The sequence below is a fragment of the Zootoca vivipara genome, chromosome 12 (assembly GCF_965207765.1).
Source record: "Zootoca vivipara chromosome 12, rZooViv2.hap1.1, whole genome shotgun sequence".
Classification (NCBI taxonomy): Eukaryota; Metazoa; Chordata; class Lepidosauria; order Squamata; family Lacertidae; genus Zootoca; species Zootoca vivipara.
Window position 1 is genome coordinate 51,983,162 of NC_142595.1, and position 24,382 is coordinate 52,007,543.

The 24,382-nt window shown below is 45.6% G+C and overlaps 1 protein-coding gene across 6 annotated transcripts in view; it reads left to right on the top strand.

Moving 5' to 3' along the window:
* ZCWPW1 (zinc finger CW-type and PWWP domain containing 1) overlaps positions 1 to 17,820 on the top strand; it is a 40,441-nt gene extending 22,621 nt beyond the window's left edge. For 5 of the 6 annotated variants that reach the window (XM_088655620.1, XM_088655624.1, XM_088655625.1 and 2 more), the window contains 9 exons: positions 2,830 to 2,950; positions 8,566 to 8,641; positions 8,835 to 8,939; positions 10,757 to 10,840; positions 12,544 to 12,619; positions 12,721 to 12,818; positions 13,613 to 13,676; positions 16,452 to 16,589; positions 16,879 to 17,820. In XM_088655620.1, the coding sequence (XP_088511746.1) occupies positions 2,830 to 2,950; positions 8,566 to 8,641; positions 8,835 to 8,939; positions 10,757 to 10,840; positions 12,544 to 12,619; positions 12,721 to 12,818; positions 13,613 to 13,676; positions 16,452 to 16,589; positions 16,879 to 17,204 (1,088 nt within the window). In that variant the 3' untranslated portion in view covers positions 17,205 to 17,820. The remainder of the gene's footprint in view (positions 1 to 2,829; positions 2,951 to 8,565; positions 8,642 to 8,834; positions 8,940 to 10,756; positions 10,841 to 12,543; positions 12,620 to 12,720; positions 12,819 to 13,612; positions 13,677 to 16,451; positions 16,590 to 16,878) is intronic. The other variant, XM_088655622.1, reaches the window with a different exon arrangement.
* Positions 17,821 to 24,382: the final 6,562 nt, after the last annotated feature.

A 24,382-nucleotide genomic window follows, 5' to 3' on the forward strand; every position in this document is an offset into this window, starting at 1 on the left:
TCTCTGAAAATTTTTACACATCACTTGGGAAGACAGGCGAACTAATATCAGTGTACTGTACTGGAAAAAGCAAAGATCACCAGTGTTGAAGCAATGATTCTTCAACATCAACTTCGTTGGACTGGTCATGTTGTGTGAATGCCTGATGATCGTCTTCCAAAGCAACTACAGTACTCTATTCCGAACTTAAAAATGGAAAGCGTAATGCTGGTGGTCAACAAAAGAGCAGGGGCGTAGCCAGGATCAAAACTAGGGGGGGGCAAGCCATGGTCGTTCAGGGGCGGGGCCAAGGCACGGGAGGGGAGGGGCCACGAAGTGGGAATGTGGGCAGGGCTACAGGCCAGCGGGCCTGATGACATCGTGGCAGTGGCGGAGGCAGCGGCTACCTTGTGCTTCTGGGGCTGGCAGCGTTGGCGGCTACCCTGCTTGGCTGGAGAGGACGGGAGGGTCGGGCAGGCGAGAGGGGGTGGCAGGGCGGGCGAGGGCGAGGCAAGGCATGGCCGCAGCCACGACGGCTCCGAGGCGTTGCTGCATATCAGCATAATATTTCAACCATGGTTCAAGCCCCACCTTATGAAAAAATTCCTGCATTGCAGGGGGTTGGACTAGATGACCCTTGTGGTCCCTTCCGACTACAATTCTATGATTCTATTGATATATTACCATAGCATATGCATCATTCTGCTTTCTTGAATTGTCCTACTCCTAGGCATAGCAGCCAACTCCTAGAGGCCTAGGTGCCTCCCCCCCCCAAATTACTGGTAAATAGCATATTTGAAAGAGTCATCCCCCCATGTTGATGGGCTTTCTATGTGGGGCTTATCTGCCCCCCCCGTATTTTATTAAGGATGGAAGAGGGAGGGAAGGAAGGAAGGAAAAAATAGAGAGAGGGATAACTCATATTTGTGGGTGTCTCTGGATGACGCTGTGATGCTGGAACTCTGCAGCAAGAGGACGGGAGGGTCGGGCAGGCGAGAGGGGGTGGCAGGGCGGGCGAGGGCGAGGCAAGGCATGGCCGCAGCCACGACGGCTCCGAGGCGTTGCTGCATATCAGCATAAAATTTCAACCATGGTTCAAGCCCCACCTTATGAAAAAATTCCTGCATTGCAGGGGGTTGGACTAGATGACCCTTGTGGTCCCTTCCAACTACAATTCTATGATTCTATTGATATATTACCATAGCATATGCATCATTCTGCTTTCTTGAATTGTCCTACTCCTAGGCATAGCAGCCAACTCCTAGAGGCCTAGGTGCCTCTCCCCCCCCCCAATTACTGGTAAATACCGTATTTGAAAGAGTCATCCCCCCATGTTGATGGGCTTTCTATGTGGGGCTTATCTGCCCCCCCATATTTTATTAAGGGTGGAAGAGGGAGGGAAGGAAGGAAGAAATAGAGAGAGGGATAACTCATATTTGTGGGTGCCTCTGGGTGACGCTGTGATGCTGGAACTCTGCATGTACAGGAGCCTTGTAAGCAGCTTTCTCTCTGCTTGATTTACAGCAGGCACGTCCAACAGGTAGATTGTGATCTACCAGTAGATCACTGGATGTCTGTGGTAGATCACTGGTAGGTCACTGGCACCCCTAAAAAAAGCTCACCCAAAATTTTCCTCCTCCCTAAAAAAAGTTGAACTATGACCTGAAGCCCTAAACAAAAATGGGCCTCCCTCCCTCCTAAAAGAAGCTCAACAGCTTTGACCTGAACCCCCCCCCAAAAGGGGGTAGATCACCCCCAGTTTTAAGCTCTGTGAGTAGATCAGAGTCTCTTGGGAGGTGGCCACCCCTGATTTACAGTATACAGATGCAGGAGGAGGGGCAGACTGGAACACCACTGCTTTTTATAAACATCACTGTGTCTGTCAAAGCTACAGCCCCCCCTTTCTTATTCACTTCCTTTTAGCCTTGCAGAGCCACCTTAGTCAAATTGAATCCTCTGAGTCTGCACCCTCATTAAATCGCCAATAGAACTCTTAATGCTCCTGAATGCTCATTAACAACTCCCACTTAAGAACAATAGGGTGAAATGGTCAGCTATCGAATCTTGCCTGGGGATATATGCTCCATTGTCTTAACTGCTTAACTACTGGTAGCCACTTTGCTTTATTTATTTGATGTGTTTTGTTACAGCTGTGTTCCCCCCCCCCAGCAAGCGGAGACTTAGCTGCTCTTGCTAAAGCAAAGCCCTTTCCACTTCAGTTTTTGGAGGGGAAAAGTGCTGGTTATAGTCTGTAAAATACATTAATTTTTTGCTTCTGGGGGGGGGCAGCTGCCCCCTCCTGCCCCCCCTTGCCTACGCCCATGCAAAAGAGGTTTAAAGACTGTCTCAAGGCAAATCTTAAAAAGTGTAGTATAAACACTGATAACTGGGAAACAGCTGGCCTGCGAGCGCTCCAGTTGGAGAACAGCCTTTACCAAAGGTGTCAATGGGCTTTGAAGAAACTCGAACTCAGGACGCAAGGGAGAAACGTGCTAAGAGGAAGGCACGCTTGGCAAATCCACACCGTGATCAACTCCCGCCTGGAAACCAATGTCCCCACTGTGGAAGGACGTGTGGATCCAGAATTGGCCTCCACAGTCCCTTAAGGACCTATTGTTAAAACAGTGTTTATGGAAGACAATCTTACTCGGGCTACGAGTGATCGCCAAAGAGAAGAGAGTATTGTACCTTATGCAGCAGTACAAAAGGAAGGGTCCCTGCCCCAAAGGGGCTTGTATTCAGTAAAAGGGAGGGAGAGATGAAAAGGGGGAGGGGTAGAGAAAATGCATTTATTTCAATTACACAGACTTCCCAGATTCTTTTCAGCGGGGTATTTATTTTCCGTTGCAGATCTCGAGCACAACAGCTGCAGCATTCCAGAGGAAACATGGTCAGGGTCTGAAAACGAGGTGGTCTATGCTGTTTATATTCCTGGGTCAATCGTGTGGGCCAAGCAATATGGATACCCATGGTAGGGAAGGAACACACAACTCTCGGGTGCTTCAATGTAGACAGAGGTCTGATATCACAAATGAGTCATAGAAGCTGCGTACACACTGTACCTTTAAAGTACATTCAAAGCACATTATTTCCCATAGAGAATTCTGGGCACTGTACTTTTCCTTTCACAGAGTTACAGTTCCTGACAGCACCCTTTAACAAACTACAGTGCCCAGAATAATGAGTGGGGGAAATGTGCTTCAAATGTGTTTTAAAGGCATAGTGTGTACGCAGCCTCAGATACTGCAAATTACAGCATTTGATTTTCTGTGGATTAAGTGGGAAGAAAAATGGGCTGGCATTTTGATGCTGATGAAGTTATGTAGACGCATGGATGAGCAGCAGCACCTAACCCACAACAAACAATCATGCTTTTTACTATGTTTTTACCATTGGGTGTTTTGTAAAGTGTTTCTAATGTTGTACACTGCCCTGAGATCTTTCGGTAAAGAATGGTATATAAATTGAAATAATAATAATAATAATAATAATAATAATAATAATAATAATAATAATAATAATAAGGTCCCCCTTTGTCCTTAACATTGGCAGAGATCCTCAATATGTGTTACAGGGATGCAAGTCCCATTGAAACAAATGAGAGTGCCAAATTAGAAAGAGGGAGCCATAAACACAGCAGGGTTTTTTTTTTTAAAAAAAAACGGGCTTCAGTATATTGTGCAGTGCAATGGCAAGAAAGTATTGATTGTGTAGGCAGCACACTACACCGTGCTAAACAAACCAGTTTTCCATTGCCAACTTATCGTCAGGCTTGGAGCACAAAACAATAGTCCCAGCACTAGTTAACCAACACACACACACACACACACACCCCACACACCAAGGCAAAAATACACCTGCCCAGGTCTCTCAGAGTGAAAACCCCAGTTTTTCTCTGCTGTACTTAAATCTCAGCTCCTTAAAAACCTCAGTTCTATGTATCTTGATCCCTGCAGTTTTTTCAGCTGCTGAAAGGCTTAGCCAAAATAGCCAATCTTTCTTAGCACCCTTGCCAGTGCAGCAGCTGCAGTCTTTTGACAGAAAAACTGGCCAAGAATGGGGCCTCTAAGCCACAGAAAGGGGAGCTCCCCAGAAACACAGCTTTACTTAGATGCCTACCACATCTCTGGGCTTTATAGAATCATAGAATCTTAGAGTTGGAAGGGACCCCAAGGTTCATCTAGTCCAACCCCCTGCGATGCAGGAATTTCAGCTAAAGCATCCATGACTGGTGGCCATCCAACCTCTGTTTAAAAACCTCCAAGGAAGGAGAGTCCACCACCTCTCATGGGAGTCTGTTCCACTGCTGAACACTGCTGTCAGAAAGTTTTTCCGAATGTTTAGTCAGAATCTCCTTTCTTGCAACTTGAAGCCATTGGCTCGAGTCCTACCCTCCAGAGCAGGAGAAAACAAGCTTGCTCCCTCCTCCACGTGACAACCCTTAAGATATTTGAAGGTGGCTTTCATATCTCCTCAGTCTCCTCTTTTCCAGGCTAAACTTACTCAGCTCCTTCAAGCGCTCCTTATAAGGCTTAGTTTCCAGACCCTTGATCATCTTGGTTGCCCTCCTCTGCATGTGTTCCAGCTTGTCAACATCCTTCTTAAATTGTGGTGCCCAGAATTGGACACAGTATTCCAGGTGTGGTCTGACTAAGGCAGAATAGAGTGGTACTATTACTTCCCTTGATCTGGACACCATACTTCTGTTGATGCAGCCTATAATAGCATTAGCTTTTTTTGCTGCTTGCATCACACTGTTGCCTCATGTTGAGCTTGTGGTCTACCAAGACCCCTAAATCCTTTTCACATGTACTACTAGTAAGCCAGGTGTCCCCCATCCTATATTTGTGCATCTGGTTCTTCCTGCCTAAGCGCAGAACCTTACATTTGTCCCTATTGAAATTCATTTTGTTAGCTAGCGCCCAGTTCTCCAATCTGTTAAAGTTATTTTGAATTCTGATTCTGTCTTCTGCTGCATTAGCTACCCCTTCTAGTTTGGTGTCATCTGCAAATTTGATGAGCATCCCCTCAATTCCTTCATCCAAATCATTAATAAAAATGTTAAACAACAACGGGCCCCAGAACCCTGTGCCACCCCACTTTGTCACTTTTTTCCAGGATGATGAGGAACCATTAATGAGTACTATTTGTGCTATCCTCACAACAACCCTGTAGGGTAGGTTAGACTGAGACATTGTGATTGGGCTAAGGCAGTGATGGCCAAACTTGGCCCTCCAGCTGTTTTGGGACTACAGTTCCCATAATGCCTGACCACTGGTCCTGTTAGCTAGGGATGATGGGAGTTGTAGTCCCAAAACAGCTGGAGGGCCAAGTTTGGCAATCAATGGCCTAAGGTCACCCAATGACTAAGTGGTGACTTGAATCCAGGTCCTGCCATTTGTAGTCTTCCTCCATCCCATTCAGTTTTCCTCATGCATCATGTCTTTTTAGGATTTACTGCTGGTTTTTGCAAGCCACATTGGGAGCCTTTTTGCCTAGAAAGTGGATTTATAAATGCTTAAAATAAATAAAAAGCAGCCTGACAATCTAACCACTAATTGCTCCTGGAATGGCCTCTTTTTGTTTCCCTCAGTGTCAAATTTTAGCTATCAAAAGAAAAACCAATGGAGCTGGGTAATCAAAGTCTCCCCACTCCCTACCAGGAACTAGCATTGGAGCAATTAAGAAAGGCTATTGAGAGGAGGCAATTAATAGGCTATTCCTCACTAACGCCCTACTAATCAGGAAGCAATAAAACAGACTGAACTTGCAAACAGGAAGCATTTAATTAAAGGCACAGAATCCCTGAAAAGCCTCAATAGCACTTGACCCACACAGGTCAGGGAGACACCACAATGATGTTTTATTGCAAAAACAATATGCACCACCACAAACCATGTCTGAGAAAACAAAGGAGAGCAACATAGAAAAATCCTGGTATGCAACAACTGACTGCTCCATAAGAAGTATGTGAGCAAAGGATGACAATTGTAGAGAGACAGACTACTGCAGAAGCAACCACTGTATGAGGTCACTATGCATCTCCTTTTGTTGACACTAGCCCTTTGCAGGTGTGATGAGAGAGAATGGATGCCCTTGCTAGTCCTGCCTCTTCCATGACATCTGTATGCTCAGATTCACCACTTTCCTTGCATTGGCGGTATACAAAAGATTTGGGAGGCTTCTGCATGCAGCTTAGAGCCCTGATCCCACACCTCCATGAGAGCTTCTATGAGAAAAGCAGACCTTTACTCTCAGTGCATGCAGAGTGGTGGGTCCAGGCATAGGGATGCAATGGTTGCTAAGGAAACAAACCTCTGCTCTTCCTCAGGCAAGTTCTGTGTGATAACTGAATGGCTTCCCTCTGCAGAAGCCATGCTGATTATTCCTTAGCAAGGCTTGTTCTTCTATAATATACAATCTGTATGCTTAACATTTTAAGCATTCAAAATACCTTTCCACCAATTTACTTCTGGACTGAAATTGGTATTGCATATTTTGTCTTCCAGTCCTCCCAGAAGGGTTGTTGTTGTTTAGTCGTTTAGTCGTGTCCGACTCTTCGTGACCCCATGGACCAGAGCACGCCAGACACTCCTGTCTTGCACTGCCTCCCACAGTTTGGTCAAACTCATGTTCGTAGCTTCGAGAACACTGTCCAACCATCTCGTCCTCTGTCGTCCCCTTCTCCTTGTGCCCTCCATCTTTCCCAACATCAGGGTCTTTGCCAAGGATTCTTCTCTTCTCATGAGGTGGCCAAAGTATTGGAGCCTCAGCTTCACGATCTGTACTTCCAGGGAGCACTCCGGGCTGATTTCCTTAAGAATAGATAGGTTTGATCTTCTTGCAGTCCATGGGACTCTCAAGAGTCTCCTCCAGCACCATAATTCAAAAGCATAAATTCTTCGGCGATCAGCCTTCTTTATGGTCCAGCTCTCACTTCCATACATCACTACTGGGAAAACCATAGCTTTAACTATACGGACCTTTGTCAGCAAGGTGATGTCTCTGCTTTTTAAGATGCTATCTAGGTTTGTCATTGCTTTTCTCCCAAGAAGCAGGCGTCTTTTAATTTCGTGACTGCTGTCACCATCTGCAGTGATCAAGGAGCCCAAGAAAGTAAAATCTCTCACTGCCTCCATTTCTTCCCCTTCTATTTGCCAGGAGGTGATGGGACCAGTGGCCATGATCTTGGTTTTTTTGATGTTGAGCTTCAGACCATATTTTGCGCTCTCCTCTTTCACCCTCATTAAAAGGTTCTTTAATTCCTCCTCGCTTTCTGCCATCAAGGTTGTGTCATCTGCATATCTGAGGTTGTTGATATTTCTTCCGGCAATCTTAATTCCGGCTTGGGATTCATCTAGTCCAGCCTTTCGCAGGATGAATTCTGCATATAAGTTAAATAAGCAGGGAGACAATATACAACCTTGTCGTACTCCTTTTCCAATTTTGAACCAATCAGTTGTTCCATATCCAGCTCTAACTGTAGCTTCTTGTCCCACATAGAGATTTCTCAGGAGACAGATGAGGTGATCAGGCACTCCCATTTCTTTAAGAACTTGCCATAGTTTGCTGTGGTCGACACAGTCAAAGGCTTTTGCATAGTCAATGAAGCAGAAGTAGACGTTTTTCTGGAACTCTCTAGCTTTCTCCATAATCCAGCACATGTTTGCTATTTGGTCTCTGGTTCCTCTGCCCTTTCGAAATCCAGCTTGCACTTCTGGGAGTTCTCGGTCCACATACTGCCTAAGCCTGCCTTGTAGAATTTTAAGCATAACCTTGCTAGCGTGTGAAATGAGCGCAATTGTGCGGTAGTTGGAGCATTCTTTGGCACTGCCCTTCTTTGGAATTGGGATGTAGACTGATCTTCTCCAATCCTCTGGCCATTGCTGAGTTTTCCAAAACTTGCTGGCATATTGGGTGTAGCACCTTAACAGCATCATCTTTTAAAATTTTAAATAGTTCAGCTGGAATATCATCACTTCCACTGGCCTTGTTATTAGCAGTGCTTTCTAAGGCCCATTTGACTTCACTCTCCAAGATGTCTGGCTCAAGGTCAGCAACCACACTACCTGGGGTGTACGAGACCTCCATATCTTTCTGGTATAATTCCTCTGTGTATTCTTGCCACCTCTTCTTGATGTCTTCTGCTTCTGTTAGGTCCTTACCACTTTTGTCCTTGATTATGGTAATCTTTGTACGAAATGTTCCTTTCATATCTCCAATTTTCTTGAACAGATCTCTGGTTTTCCCCATTCTATTGTTTTCCTCTATGTCTTTGCATTGCTCATTTAAGAAGACCCTCTTGTCTCTCCTTTACCCAGAAGGGTAAAAGGTAAAAAAAAAACAGTCCTCCCAAAGAATATTTTACTATTTTAATAGTAACCTTTTTTAGTTAAAAGATGAACAAATTGACATTTGAGGTCTTCAAAAGGTCGTTTGGGGTCATATGGAAGAAGTTGTTTGCTTTTTTTAATGGGGCTTCAAAACATTTCCCAGTCTTCTCTTAACAGCTAGCAGAAGCTAGGGTTGGCCTGGCGGTGTCTTCATTACAGTGTCTTTTGCTCTTTTCCAACCTTGTGTTTATAGGTGGCCTGGGATTATAGAGGCTGATCCAGACATTGGAGAGTACTTCCTATTCTCTTCTCAGGCAGATTCACTTCCTGTTAAGTATTATGTATATTTATTCTATACTGTGCTTGCGTGTTAGTGGGATAAGTCTGACTTCATCCCTAAGGCAATTACATCTCAGCTCCAGGTGAAAGGTTCTTACCCACATTAGTGTTCACACACTATCTCTCACAGGCATGGCCACCCACCACAACTGACATGCTCTCTTGTTTCCATTCCCATTTCAGTGCAAGTACCATGTGACCTTCTTTGGCAGCTCTGTGACCCGGGCTTGGATCGCTGCTTCCATGCTGAGGAACTTTCAGGAATCTTATGTGAAGGGAAATGGTGTGGTAAGTGGGGCTTTTTTGCTAATGGTGGTTTATTCACAAAATAAGGTGTCCCAGTCTCCATCAGGTTATGGGTTCTAAGAGGGTCCAATGAATAGGAGGTGGCTTTTGAAAGGGAGCAGAGATCTGGAGGAAGTTACAAACAATAGCTGGGAAAAGTGAAGACTTCCTGATGCTTGCTCTTTTGCGGGTGGGATCCAGACCGGTCGCATTCGGGCATAAGAACATAAGAAGAGCCTTCTGGATCAAGGCAATATGGCCCATCTAATCCAGCATGCTGTTCTCACAGTTGTCAATCAATGAGAAACCCACAAGCAGGATTCTAGCACAAGAGCCCTCTTCCCCTCCTGTGGTTTCCAGCAACCGGTATTCAGAAACATTGCTGCCTCCAACTGTGGGGGCAAAGCATAACCATCATGGTTAGTAACCATCAATATAGCCCTCTCCTTCTTGAATTTGTCTGATCCTCTTTTAACGCCATCCAAGTTGGTGGCCATCCCTGCCTCCTGTAGGAGTGAGTTCCATAGTTTAATTACCGGTATGTGCTGTGTGAAGTACTTCACTTTGCACGATTAAAGTGGAGTGGGCACTCTTGTGGAACAAACCTGCTTCCCTCTTAAAAAAGAAGAAGAAGCAGATATTATGCAGTAAGGAAAATGACAGGAAAATGCACTGGAAATTATGGGATAACATTTGCTTGATACAACATTGTATATCCTCCCTGCAAACAAATTAAAATGAGTGGTAAATAAACAGGTTGTCTGCAAGCTGCCAAAATCTGCTGGCAAAGCTGGTGTGTGTGTGTGATTTCTGCAAGCTTCTTAATCTTAAAATCAGAGGAGAACTTTGTCCCTGTCCCCCATTCCCTGCATCTGCAATCCAGCCCTGCAATTTGGAAAGACAGTTGCCTGATTAGGCCCCAGCTGCACAATGAACCTGGATTAATTTCAGAGCTGTCCAGCTATCATGACTTCCCCCAAGGCACCTTGGGAATTGTCGCTCTAGGAGGGTCAATTTAGGTGCAGTAGTGGCAGATCTGTGTATTTAAACTCAGATTTGCCCCCGACATGTAGAAAGAGGAGCAAAAGTGGCATGCGGCTAAGGAATGCAGAATTCCCCCCCTCATCTTTTCTTACTTCCCCGCAGCCACCTTTCCCACACATAGAGGAGAAAAGCTTTGGGAGTGACAGACTCTGGGGAGGTAAACCACACATGGGCCAAGTGTTTAGCACGCACCCCATTGAACAGCCTTACTAGAAAAATTAACCAATAAGCTGAAACTGACACGGGGACAAATAGAAGAAGACGGCTTCACCCCGGTATGGCTCCCCTTTATCACATACACAGCCCAACAAGACAATGACAAAAGTCCACCAACAGCATACAAATCAATATGGCCAACCTGATCCAAAACACCCACCCACCCCACTCACATAAGAAACAAAGACCACCACAGCCAACCACAAATGAACAACCATACCCTAAGCCAACCCCAACATCTCTCACCACCAAAAGAACACAAGCAAACAGAGAACCTGCACAAGCAACGTTGACAACCCCCTACCCCACATACATTAAGTAAAATAGAAACATCGTCACCCCACCCCACCCATCTTTCCCCCATCTACCTCTGTCTTTCCCCCTTTTCTTCCCAATGTCTCAACAAATGAAACTGACGTAAAAATGGTGCGAGAGACATTGCACATATTTCTGTAAATCAAGAAAATCTTTTAATTAAAAAAGAAGCAGCAGCATCCACACACAGTCTCTCTCTCCCTCACTTCTTAAATCATAGCTATGTTCTGTATTTTCTTTTTGAGGCCAAGCTAAAGAACAAAGGTGACAAGAGGGATTTTGAAGCTGCTGTGAAGATGGCAAACGAAGCAGAGCAATTAAGCATTCAGGTGTGACACAGGCAGGCTCCCTGAACCACCCCACCCAATGTACCTAGGTTGATTTCTCTCTGGAATAATTGCATCCTTTGCTTTCACACTTTTTGCAGAGAGTCCAGAGGATGTTATTGGCAGATCATTGGAGCCCAATATCTTCTGTGTTCTCCTGTATTTTCTCAGACATGATCTGTGTAGCAATTTTTGTATGGAATGAAATGGAAATCTTATTGATTTATTTAGAATATCCCACTTTACAGACAAGAAGAGCTATCAAACCAACTTACAAAACATTCTTGCAATGGAAAATCCCATTCTAGTCTTTTATCAGAAATAGAAATAACATGAGATTCTTAAGGATGCATTTCCTGCCATCATACTTGATCTTCCCTGCTGTTGCCCTCTAAACTCTGCCTACTAGGCAGCAGGGCCCATTGGGAACCTTGGAGGCAAGCGAGTGATTGAGCAGCTGGAGCTCGCTCAGATTTCAGCACCATCCTGTGTGCTGTGGGGTAGCAAAGGTTATTGTGGGTCTTTAGAGCCACTGATTAAAAAAAAATTAAAAAGCTGCTCCCAGCTTTGGCCTGTCATTGCTTTCTGTTGTGGGATTCTTGATACATTGCTCCTTAATTAGTCATTTTATGTTCCCTGTGACTAATGTTTGTGTGTGGGAACAACAAGGGGAGAGGACTTCCTTTCGTCATTTCATTTCATTTCATTTTCTATCATCACTAGCAACTTGCAGCAGCTGAATAGCAGCCTAGCAAGCCCTTGTGCTAATGCACAGCTCCCCATTCACATCTGTGGGTGTTGCATGATGGTGTATTCTGTGAATCCCATTTTGAATGAGTGGAGGAAGCGCAATACCACTGCTTGCACAATTTTTTGTTTGGTTTTAACTTTTAGAATCCCCTTATGAGCCTTTTCTTTCCCCACCTAAAATCTGCCGTGGTATAAAATGTGCGGCCACACAAGGTGAACTGCTGCTGTTAAATGAGGAAGTTGTCTAGCTCCACTGTTGGTTTTGCATCCCTTCTCCGTGGATAAGACCACTATACAGCAGGGGCTGGTAGTTTTGCCCTGGGTCTGGATTACTAATCTACATGAATGTTCTTAACCCAATCCAACCCAGATCCAATAGCAAGGAAGAAATCCGTGCACTCAGATGCATAGAATAATAGAACTGTATGGTTGGAAGGTACCCCAATGGTCATCTAGTCCAACCCCCTGGAATGCAGGAATCTCAACTAGATCATACATGACAGATGACCATCCAGCCTTTGCTTCAAAACCTCCAAGGAAGGAGAGTCTCATGGGAGTCTGTTCCACTGTCAAGCAGTTCTTCCTAAAGTTTAGTTGGAATCTCCTTTCTTGTAACTTGAATCCATTGGGTTGGGTCCTAGCCATGAATATATTATGTGTGGGGAAGAAAATCCTAGCTTAAGCCAACTGGGGCTTCTAGTTGAGCAGGGCTAGTTTATAATGCTCAAAGTTTGGAATCTGTGGCATAAGAAGAGAGTGCTTCTGAGGCCATGCAGAGATAGCCTATGCTCTGAGTTGCCATACATTTGGAGCTGGGGCAACTGACCTCCAGGGCAAATGACAGGGCAGCTGGGAGCCCCAGCCTTTCTCTCCAATTAGAAATTAGGTACTAATTGAAGTATATCAGTACTACAACACCTACTTTTCTCTTTCACTTTTCTCTTTCACCGCACCAGGAGAGAATAAGGATATTCGGATTCTGTAACCGATTCAGCAGGAGAGAGTCACCTAAAAACAACAGAGACTTGAAAGGTACCTTGATATGCAGGATGGGGTCAGAAGTCAGAATATTGTCAGACAAGCTGAAAGACAGGACCCCCCCCCTGCACTCTTTGTTCCTTTTTGCATCGTAGATCATGTACACGTTACCTGTAAGCCTCCTGCCAAGAGGATTCGAGAACCAAGAGGTGGGAAGAAAAATGTATCAACATCAAACAAGAGCCAAGAAAAGGTTGGTTCAGTCTTTGCAGAATAAGTCTGCCCCAACTCATAGCCGCGGACATGCCTTGGACCTGGTGTTTACCTATATGGATGTTGGTGATCTGACACTAAGTAGAAGCGAAACTAAAGAACTGGACTTCTCCACAACCCTTCCCCTCTGCAGGGAGGTGGGACTGATTCAGATGGTCCGCCCCCGCCACTTAATGGATCCAAATGGTTTCCAGAGAGTGGTAGGGCCTCGGTCCAGTATATCTGAAAGAACATCTCCGCCCCCATCATTCTGCCTGGACACTGAGGTCCAGTGCCGAGGGCCTTCTGGCGGTTCCCTCGTTGTGAGAAGCCAAGTTGCAGGGAACCAGGCAGAGGGCCTTCTTGGTAGTGGCGCCCGCCCTGAACACCCTCCCATCAGATGCCATAGAGAAAAACAACTACCAGATTTTTAGAAGACTTCTGAAGGCAGCCCTGTTTAGGGAGGCTTTTAATGTTTAATAGCTTATTTTATTTTATTTTTCTGTTGGAAGCCACCCAGAGTGGCTGGGAAACCCAGCCAGATGGGCGGGGTATGAATAAATTATTATTATTATTATTATTATTATTATTATTATTATTATTATTATTATTATTTCACTATTAGAAATGTTTGGGCATCTCCCCCTTTTAACAATCTGGCTGCTGCAGAAGGCCCCTTTATATATTTTCCTAACAGTCCATTGTGAGGAAGGTAGATGTTATTGGTCTAGGGAAGTTTTAATAGGTCCATCATGTTCTCTCTTTTAACATTAACAAATAGTATCTTTCTCCTAGCTTCTGCCTGAGACACCAGTGATGAAATCTGATGGAGATTTCAAAAAGAAAATCAATATAAAAGGTGAGGCTTTGACCAGTCACCCTCCTCAGCAACCTCAAACTCAGGCCTCTCTTCTCTTTTAAGCTATGTGCCATAACTATGAGTGCAAGCTAGCGTAGGCTACTGGCAGGATCAACTTGGGGCTCTTCCAAACTGGTGTGTGGGTTTTGGAGGTGGGGCAGGGTGTATTCTGTAACATGTCATTGATGCAATCAAGACTATAGTTTCCGCTTTATTAATAGTTCAGCTGTACTTCCCCAATGCTACCATGTTGTTCCCATCTGTAGGGGCAACTTTTGTGCTGCAGTAAAACAAAAACAGGGCAACAGGCACCCTGGAACATTTGTGTTTATTAATTATTTATGTATGCAAATATTTAGAAACTGCACTTTTGTAAAAAGGAGAGAGATACAGTACAACCTGAAAACACAACACTGCAGTAAAAACAATTTTAAAATGTCAGGCACATCAGTAAAAGCTGGTTGGCAAAGAATCTGAGGTTTGAAAGGCCCATTTAAATACAGTGGTACCTGGGTTTACAAACTTAATCTGTTCCGGAAGTCTGTTCTTAACCCAAAACCGCTCTTAAACACAGGCGCACTTTCCCTAATGAGGCCTCTCACCGCCGGTACCCTTCCACCGTTCGGATTCCATTCTTAGACCGAGATAAAGTTCTCAAACCAAGACACTATTTCCGGTTTTGCGGAGTTTGTAAACCAAATCGTTCTTAAACTGGACTGTTCTTAAACCGAGGTATCACTGTAATACGATTTTTAGAAGACATCTGAAAACAAACAGGGATGACTCCTAATGAACCTCTACTAGCGAGGTGTTCCACTGGGCAGGGAGTTTCACAGGGCTCAGTCCCTGGTAAAGGCCACCAGAACCTCAGGGGCATGTGGGGTCTCCAAAAGTGCCCATCAGAAGACCTCTTTGATTGAGGTGTAGCATAAGGAACCAGGTGGTCCTTAGGGTACTTTAGGCCCAAACTGTTTAGGGCTTTGGGAATTAACACAAATACCTTGAACCCAGCCCTCTGGCAGATTGCTAACCAGTGCGGTCTGCTCAGCAGCAGAGTGGTATGTTGCCAGTAGTCTGCTCCTGTGAGCAGTCTGGCCACCACGTTCTGCGCTAGCTGCATCTTCTGGACCAGCTTTTCTCAACCTTGGGCTGCTAGATGTTGTACTACAACTCCCACCATCCCTGACCACTGCTAGCTGGGGATGGTGGGAGTTGTAGTCCAACAACAACTGGGGACCCAAGGTTGAGAAAGGCTGTTCTGGACCATATAGAAGGGCAGCCGCATGTAAAACATGTTGCAGTAATCATGTTTTTGGGGTTATCAGTGCATGAACTCCTGGGGTCAGGCTGTCCTAGTCCAGGAGTGGTTGCAGCTGGCTTACCAACAGAAACTGGTGGAAGGCACTCCTAGCCACAGAGGTCACTTGGGCCTCTAATCACAAAGATGGATTCAGGAATACCTCCAAGCTACGAACCAGATCCTTGGGGGGGGGGAGTGCTACCCTGTCTAGAACAGGCAGTTGACCTTTACCCTGGACACAGGAGCCACCCACCCACAAGGCCCCCATATTTCTAAGTGTCAAGGTCAGCTTGTTGGCCTGCATCCAGTCCACCACTGCATCCAGGCACCAGTCCAGGGCTTGCACAGTGTCTCCTGACTCAGATGTAATGGAGAAATAGAGTGTCATCAGTATACAGATGACATCTTGCACCATGCATCCTAATGACTACTCCCCGTGGCTTCATATAGGTGTTGTGTAGCATGGGGGCGGGACTTGACAGGGTAAGCACCAGGGCCCCCAAAGAGTATTGTCTCTACTTGGGACATGATCCTGCAGGATAGGAAGAGAAGCACTGTGGCACAGTGCCACCAGTTCCCATCCCGCAGAGTCAGCCCAGAAGGATACCATGGTCAATAGTATCAAAAATTGCTGAGAGATCGAGCAGAAAGAGCAGAGTTGCACTCTCCCTGTTCCTTTCGCTATAAAGGCCATCTATCAGGGGAACCAAGGCTGATTCGGTCCTGAACCCAGGTCTGAGCCCAGACTGGGATAGATCTAGGTCAGGCATAGGCAACCTTGGCTCTCCAGATGTTTTGGAACTACAACTCCCATGATCCCTGACCACTGGCCCTGTTAGCTAGGGATCATGGGAGTTGTAGTTCCAAAACATCTGGAGAGCCAAGGTTGCCTATGCCTGATCTAGGTGATCAGTCTCATCCAGGAATGTTTGCAGTTGTTCTGCCACAACCTTCTCTATTGCCTTCCCCCAAAAGGGGACATTTGTGACCAAGTGATAGTTGTTAATTGGGTCCATAACCAGCTTCTTTAGCAGTGGCAGCACTGTCACCCCCTTTAAAGGGGCAGGCACCTCTCCCTCGCACAGTGAAACATTCACTACATCTTGGACCCACCTGATCAAGCCCACACAGCTTGTTTTCACCTGCCCTGAAAAGCAGAGTTCCATAGGGCATGTAGTCGGGCACATACCTGCCGGTACCTTGAAATGTTATGAAAAGTTACAGGATTTTAGCAGGAAGGTATGGGGCATACACCAGTTGCAAACAAAGCAGTGTGACCTCCCTGAAACTTCTGCAGGCACAAGCAGCATTGAAAGTCTGCTGGTTTGTAACCGCCCCTTAACATCATGAGCACAAAGCATGATGCATACTCAATAAAAAAGATATCTGGAGGCGCCCCAGGCTGGGGGTTAACCTTAAATCCATCAAAAAGAAGAAGGAAAGTAGCATATACAGTATACAACTTGTTCCCACAGGGGCAAAAAAAAGCAATCCATCAACTGAAGGTACCCCACTTTCGTCAAAGAGGAGCAGGAAAGAGATTGCAGTCCCCAAAGCTGCTGCTGTGCCGAAAGGATCTGTCCAAACAAAGGCACATTGGGATGCTCAAAAAGGTAAGAGAGAGCTCCTTGCTCTGTATGTGAGAAACCTAAAACGTTTGCTGCTGTGTGAGCCTAGAAGCCCAACTAGGAATGAAATCCCAAGTTGTGAAGCCTTTTTGTTATTAGTTCAATAGTTGTCTGACATTCTATTTAGCAGCCAGCAAAGGAAGGCAGTAGAAGGGGCAGTTTCGCTCTGGCAAGACGGGTTGTTCTACGCCTTAGATACGGGAGAGGATATTGTTCTCCTCATTCAGGATAACTCTTTGGGGAGATCTTCACTGGTTTTTGTGTTCTTCTCAAGGTTCTAAGAGCTCATTCACTGCGCCATGGGCTAAGAGTGCCAAAGCTGAGCAGCTCAGCTCTTGCAGAGACAGCAGCAGCCCTCCCTTAGTGCTCTCCAGTTGTCCAAGCAACAGATACAGTATGAGCAAGGTTGATGTCTCCCCAGTGACAGAAACGGAACTGATGTTGAACAGGGGTGTTGTGGGTCTTCAGGAGTCAAGTGAAGCCGTGGTCCAGGAGAAAGAAGAAGATGAAACCTTCAGCAGCCAGGAGATGGCTGTCTTTGCTGAGGAGAAGGATTATCACTCTTCTGATGACTTTTCCTTGGTCTTGTTTGAAGAGTAGCCTTTCAGAAAGGGGAGTGTCCTGACCTCAAGTGTAAAGGGTGGATAATTTATTCATCTAGATAAGCCTTTGCCACCCAGCCTGGTGCCTTCTAGGTGTTGTGGACTACAACTCCCATCAGCCCCAGACAGAATATCTGGAGGGCACCAGGTTGGGGGTGGCTGCTAGATCTTACGAAAGATAGTTGTGAGTTTGAGAGCACTGATGGAAAGTAGACAACTAAGCATAGCAGAGGATGTGGGGAAAAGGTTCTTGCAGCTTGAGTTTAATCCATTTTGAGTTTAATCCACCTAGGAAGTTTGTGACAGCTTGTTTTTAAACAGGGCTGTGAAAATTCCCCTTTCCCGTTCCTTGGTTAAACAGGCAACTGGAACCGCAGCTATAAACAAGACAAGGAAAGTAAATTCACCCTTTAATAAATCTGATCGACTCGTTTAGAACTTAGTGCAAAAGAGAAACCAGGTGAAATGGCAATCAAAATTTAGGAGTTGTTTCCCACCCATTTGGAAGTTTACATCTTGTCTGTGTCTGTGTTTATAAAGATGTACAGCATTTTCCCCACTTGTTTATAATTACAATTCAGCAAAGCTCTATTAAAATCTGGTTTTGGATCTAACCGAGTGTCCTCCTGTTTTACCGATATCATAAATGCTAGAAGCATGGTTGCACACTTGTACAAAGTGGAATTTGCTGCCAAGGAGTGTGGTGGAGTCTCCTTCTTTGGAGGCCTATAAGCAGAGGCCTGACAGGCATATGTCAAGAATGCTTTGATGGTGTTTCCTGCTTGGCAGGGGGTTGGACTGGATGGCCCTTGTGGTCTCTTCCAACTCTATGATTCTATGACTAATAAAATGTACAACACACACACACAGCTACCCCAGTTGGGAGGAATAATTAAAGTCACTCATTCGCACAAAAATAGAATATGGAATGATAGGCTGTTGTGTGCAACAAAGGCACTAACAAGTTTGTATCAGAAAGCTTTGTATTTAACTTCTGAGCATCAGCCTGATCTTATTAAAGTTTTATTCAAGGTGCAACGGCACACGGCCAGCAGACCAGGGCTGGGGAACCTGTGGCTTTCTCAGTGTTGTAAGAACACAGTTCCTGTCATTCCTCACCATTAGCCTTCAGAAGGGGCTGAAGCCATCCCACAATATTTGGCCACTGGTTTCCCTGCCATACGCAACCAATCTTAAAAGAATCTTGTTCTGTCACTTCTCACGTGGCTCACTTAAACAGCTATCTAATTTTGCTGTAAGAAATCAAAAGGGAAACTCTGGGCTGCAGGAAGGGGAGGAGGATAATAATTAGAACCTATAGTTTCCTTGAGATATGCTCTGTATACACATATTCTTCAATTTCCCCTTCGTTCTCTTCCCATGTGTGCATTTATAGAGCTCAGAGCAATGTGTTAGAGTGGTTAGAGCAGGCATCCCCAAACTGCGGCCCTCCAGATGTTTTGGCCTACAACTCCCATGATCCCTAGCTAACAGGACCAGTGGTCAGGGAAGATGGGAATTGTAGTCCAAAACATCTGGAGGGCCGAAGTTTGGGGATGCCTGGGTTAGAGTGTGGTCTAGAACCAGCCCGGCTGTAGGAAACCCAGACACAAATTGCCATTCAGACCTGTAGTTGGGCGACCTGGATTCAGACTACCTTGCAGGTTTGCTATGGAGATAAAATATGGGAGAACAATGAGTTCCTGGGAGGGAGGCTAGGACAAAAGGCAATAGACATACAATGGTAATCGCAGCAACGCCAAAAATTAATTTAAAAATAAAAGCACCTAAACAGCTTGTTCAAGGGAATTTACCATTAAATGGAATCCTCCATTCTCTGAATTCACTGAACATCATTCTAGCAAGTGGAGAGGAAAGGTTGGAAGGAACAATCAGTGTGTTAATAGCTTCACACCTCTCCTCTATCCCTTCACAGTAGGGTGGCACTAACCATGTGCCAAGATTCAGAACTCCACCTGCTTCTAACTGTCACTTAACAGCTGATAGAAAGTTCCGGAATCCAGGTGTGGTTTAAGTGGTCCAGGTACATGTAGCTGGCGAGCCAAATCTTGGTCAGTTTTACTGCATAAGTAACTCCTTCATTTACTCTCCTTTCACCCGATGATTGGAATTTAAGGAAAGCCCTGCTGGTTTAGACCTGAGAACTCAGGAGAGGCAGAGCTAGCCAAAGAGCAGTGAGCACGTGAGACAAACATTTATTTGAGTCAGCGTCCTTCCCCCAAAAGCACGGTGACTGGGGATTCCTGATAAAATAATTACCTCTGCTTAAAACCTGTTAGTCACTTTGGACGATCTCTCCCTCTCAACCAAGGGTGTATTCTGTAAGCTTGGTTTTGCTTTTCGCAAAAAAAGCAGCATTTGTTTGTTTGTTGTGACTGAGCAAGCAAAGCACCACAAGGTTTCAGAGGGAGGGAGTGTTCCCCACTTCAGCTCGCGGGGGACCTCATAGAGATCCCTCCTCAGGCAAGCTGCACCAAAACACTCCCAAGGCGCCCTGATTCAGCTTGGGGTTTGGACAAAGCCACGACACACCCCTTAGTTTCTACTCCTCTTTGCTTTTGAGAACATCTTCAGAAGAAGTGTGCATGCACACAAAAGCTCATACCAATGACAAACTTAGTTGGTCTCTAAGGTGCTACCGAAAGGAATTCTTTTATTTTGTTTCGACTACAGCAGACCAACACAGCTAACCTACCTGTAACTATAGTTTCTCTATGTCTTTCCGCTCTCCCTTCCTCGAGTTCTCCTTGCAAAAAGAGAAGGAAAGGGGATAATCAGATCATTTGAAAATGTCTCATTGACGTTGGCTAAAAGTATGGAAAAACCTAAGCCGCTCGCTTAATTTGCATAATTTATTCTGATCAGGGAATGTGACTTTCCCGCTGTTTTGCAGACTTTGGGTATTTATTCTCGGTGGAGATGACACAGTGCATGGAGCATAATTAAGATTCCTGCCCCCACAGCGTATGTTCTCTCTATGGATTAGTTTATCAGTACCTTTCAGTTAAATTGGCTGTGGCCTGGAGTGCCATTTCTTGTTTCAGGGTGTGCCTGTGTAGTGGGACAGAATGACAGATGGATGGCAGGTAGGCGGGCTGCCACTCAGTCTTTCTTTGGCGTGGCTTCCTCTCTCTGGACTCTTGCTTCTTGCCTGCCCAGTGGCTTCTGGAGGAGAATGGCTAAGATTTTTTGACCTGAGGAGGACCCATCAGCTCTTTGCTGCCACCATCCACCCCTTTGTCTCTCGGCTGCCTCTTGGTGCCCTTGAAGGCTTCCGTCTGGGAGAGGAAGACACAAACCACAGTGCTGAGGGAAGTGGCGTCTTGCCCAAGGTCACCTACGACAGAGACAGGAATAGAAAGGGGGGGGGGAACCCACTTCCTGGCTCCCCATCCCACGCATGCCACGGCTCATAAATAGGAAGTTGGCATGGGATTCTCACACTGATTTAATATACATGACTGGGCACAACATGCTTTTTTTTTTTTGCTAGGAGGCAAGAACTCGAAAGTGACTTCTACAAAAGAGACGCCCAAAATATTTAGCTAACAGGACGTTTTCGGTCTCCCCTCTTTCCTTTAACTATGTCAAATATCTTGGATAAATTGCTGAGGCATTTTATTCGTAAAGAACAAAAAGGATTCTTTTGATTTGTGAAAGATTTCTCTTTTCTCTTTATTATTATTTTTAACCCAATAGCTTGAAGTTCAAGCAGCATTTTTAGGGGGTGACTCAGCGTTTGGCTCCAGCAACTTGTGCGTTCCAGACAGATGCCCTGGTCTAGATGTTGAGAAATGCTTGTTTTCGTGGCCAGCTGCCTTGAATGAGGCCAGTCCATCCTTGCAGCATTCCGCTTCCCCCCCCCCCCATTTTCTTTTCCATATGGTAATGAGCATTGGTCTTGTGCAGAATCCTTCATAAGGATTTATTTATGAATGTGAGGTATTCTGGACTTCTGTCTTTATTCATTATTATTATTTTTTAAAGTTCTTCCCCACCTTTTCCACTTCAAAAGCACCCATCATGGCAACTGGGATTGAAACAAAATTTAAAACGTCATCACACAATCCAAAACCAGCAGGCTGATGCCTAAATTATTGAGAGGGAGACAAAATCAAGCAAGGGCCAGACCAGGCGAAGAAAAATGTCTTAAGAGGGCAGGAAATCAGCAACGAGATGGATTCAAGAATGTATGCTTCTGAAGTAGTTGCTGGAAACTTCAGAAGCAGAGAGTGCTGTTGCTCCCAGTTCTTGCTTGCAGTCTTCCCTTTGAGGCACCTGGCTGCCGCTGTGAGAACAGGACGCTGAACTAGATGGGCCATTGGCCTGATCCGGAAGGCTCATCTTATGTTTACCTCCAGGGGCAAGGCGTTTTGCATCTTGGGCAACCAAGATAGTATATTTCAGGGATTTAGTGAGGCAGAGAAGGGTAGGCAAGGGTCTGGGACTTCTGGCCTTACACCAGAGATGTGATGCCGCTTAAGTCAGCCCAGAGGTGGTTCCTCCTGGCGTTAGATGCTCTTATTCTCAAACCAGGGCTGTCGATCAGTGTGGTGTAGAGCACCTCCTTTGTATGCAAAAGGGCCCTTGCTTCTGTACTTAATGGTATCTCCAGGTAGAGCTAGAAAAAAACTCCCTACCTGAAACCCCAGAGAGTTATAGCCAGTCAATGGAGGCATTGCTGAGCCAGATGGAACCCAACTGTCCTTCCTTGGAGGGTTTTAAGCAGAGGTTTGACGTCCATCTGTCATGGATGCTTCATTTGAGATTCCTACATTGCGGGGGTTGGACTGGATGGCCCTCAGGGTCCCTTTCAACTCTACAATTCTATGCTTCTGAATGGGCTGGCTCTGCATAAGGCAGTTTATTGTGTTCCTAATCTCTGGTGTCTACCCATCCACACAATGCATCATTAACCTGAAATGAAGCTCTCATTTCACAGCATGGCAGCGATGGCCACCAACTTAGGTGGCATTGGAAGAGCATTAGAGAATCTCATGGAGGTGGAAGAGAGAGAAGCTCTTTTGAAGGCTCCACAGCTGAAGGCAGAAAATGTTATGAATGCCAGTTGATAGAAACCCCAGGAGGCGAGAGTTCTGCTCCTGTGCTCGAATCCTGCTTGTGGGTTTCCCATAAAGGGCACCTGTGTGGCCACTGTGAGAATAGGATGCAGGACTAGATGTGCCATTGGCCTGATCCAGCAGACTCTTCTTAAGTTCTTATGATGGCTGTTGCTTGCATTGGATACAGGGAACCTCCATGGGTTACAGCTGCAAGGAAGGGCAGTTGCCTTTGTGCCCTCCTTGTGAGGCTTTTTGAGAGCAGGCAATTAGTCACTTTGGGTGAACACACAGGATGTCGGGTCAAACAAGACCTGCAGAGAGGGATTTTTTAATTTGTGCTTGCTTGCTATGGTCAGTAGGAGGTCAGACAACAGAGGCACCAGACTAAAAATGAGGAGGTGCCTTACTTCCTTTAAAAATACTTGCAGCAGATTGTGATGTTGTTGAAAACAATAATACACCTTAGAATCATAGATCTGTTGCATTGGAAGGAACCATCTAGTAGTCCAACCTCCTGCAATGCTGGAATCACTGCTAAGGAATCGCTGGCAGATGGCCATCCAACCTCAGTTGAAAAACCTCCAGTGGAGGAGAGTCCACCAACTTACGGGGGAACCCCTTCCACTGTTGAACGGCTCTTACTGCCAGGAAGTTCTTCCTAATGTTTACAGTAGTTGGAATCTCCTTTCTTGTCATTTGAATCCATTATTCTGGGTCTTCCCCTCCAGAGCAGCGGAAGGTAAGCTTGCTCCATCATCCATGTTACAGCCCTTCAGATGGCTCACCTCTCAGTCTCCTCTTCTCCAGGCTTCTCCTCTGCATGCCTTCCAGCTCCCCAATATCCTCCTTAGATTATACACATACAGCTTTATGCTGCACATTCCCGCCCACCCCCCCTGCCTTGATTGCAGCCTTCTCCAACCTGGTGCCCTCCAGTTGGTTTGGAGAACTCCCATCAAGCACCAGTGTGTGATTGCTGGGAGTTGCCATCCAAAACACCCGACAGGCACCAGGTTGACAGGGAGGCTGCTCTAGGAGGAGAACCAATTGGGGCCTGCGTGGGTTGGCTGGAGCAGAATGAAACACGTTTAAAGGACATATGCAGTTCAAGTGCAAGGGCCAGAATGAGAGTTAACGTAATCATAATAATACAATGCCGAGATTAAACCAATCTTCCCTTCCCTTTTCTCCTTTGCTTTGGAATATAAGGGTTATGCCCAGGGCCGGGGCCCCAGTCATTGGAGGCTGGACCATTCAGGCCAAGGGGGCACTGCCCCACTAACCTCAGCCTGCCCCAACCTGCCTGCCTGCCTTCTTATTTACGCCCAGCAAGGGGTAGTTTAGGCTGTCATTGGCTCTGGCGCCACCTACTGTTGGGCTCCCTGCCTTCCGCCCTACCAGCCACCACCGCCTGGTGCCTGCCACATCTTTACAACCACAGCTCCAAAACTTGCAGGGAAAGGCTACAGCTAGGTGGCAGAGCATCCCCAACAGCATCTCCAGGAAGGGCTGCCTCCTGAAACAGTGTTAGAAATTAGCACTTTTGTTTTGTTTTTGTAAAAAATAAATATTTTTTTTAATGTATACAAAACAGAGAGAACAAAGTTATAACAACAGATGAACATTGAAAAATGAAAAACAAACCTGTAAAACAAAAAGCACTTAGAATGAGTACAGTTGCATGTGAGTTAAAATAACAAAGCCCAAGTAAAGAACATTAGCATTATCTGATTATTAAGTGTCGTTACAGATTTGCCAGGCTTGTGACGAGGGTTGTCTTGACAATTGTGCTTCTGCTGTCTATGTAATAAAGGAATGCTGAATCATATAAGAAGAATTTGGCGGTTCTGGTCCATCTCAAGTTTACCCACCTCATGTCACCATCACAACCCCCCCTGGGTGGTAGGTGAGTCTGAGAGGTAGCAATCGTCCAAGGCTGCTTCAGGGGAATGAAGACAGATTTGATCTGGTCTGGGGTAATAATAATAATAATAATAATAATAATAATAATAATAATTTATACCCCGCCCATCTGGCTGGGTCTCCCCAGCCACTCTGGGCGGCTTCCAAAAGAAAAATAAAACACAATAAT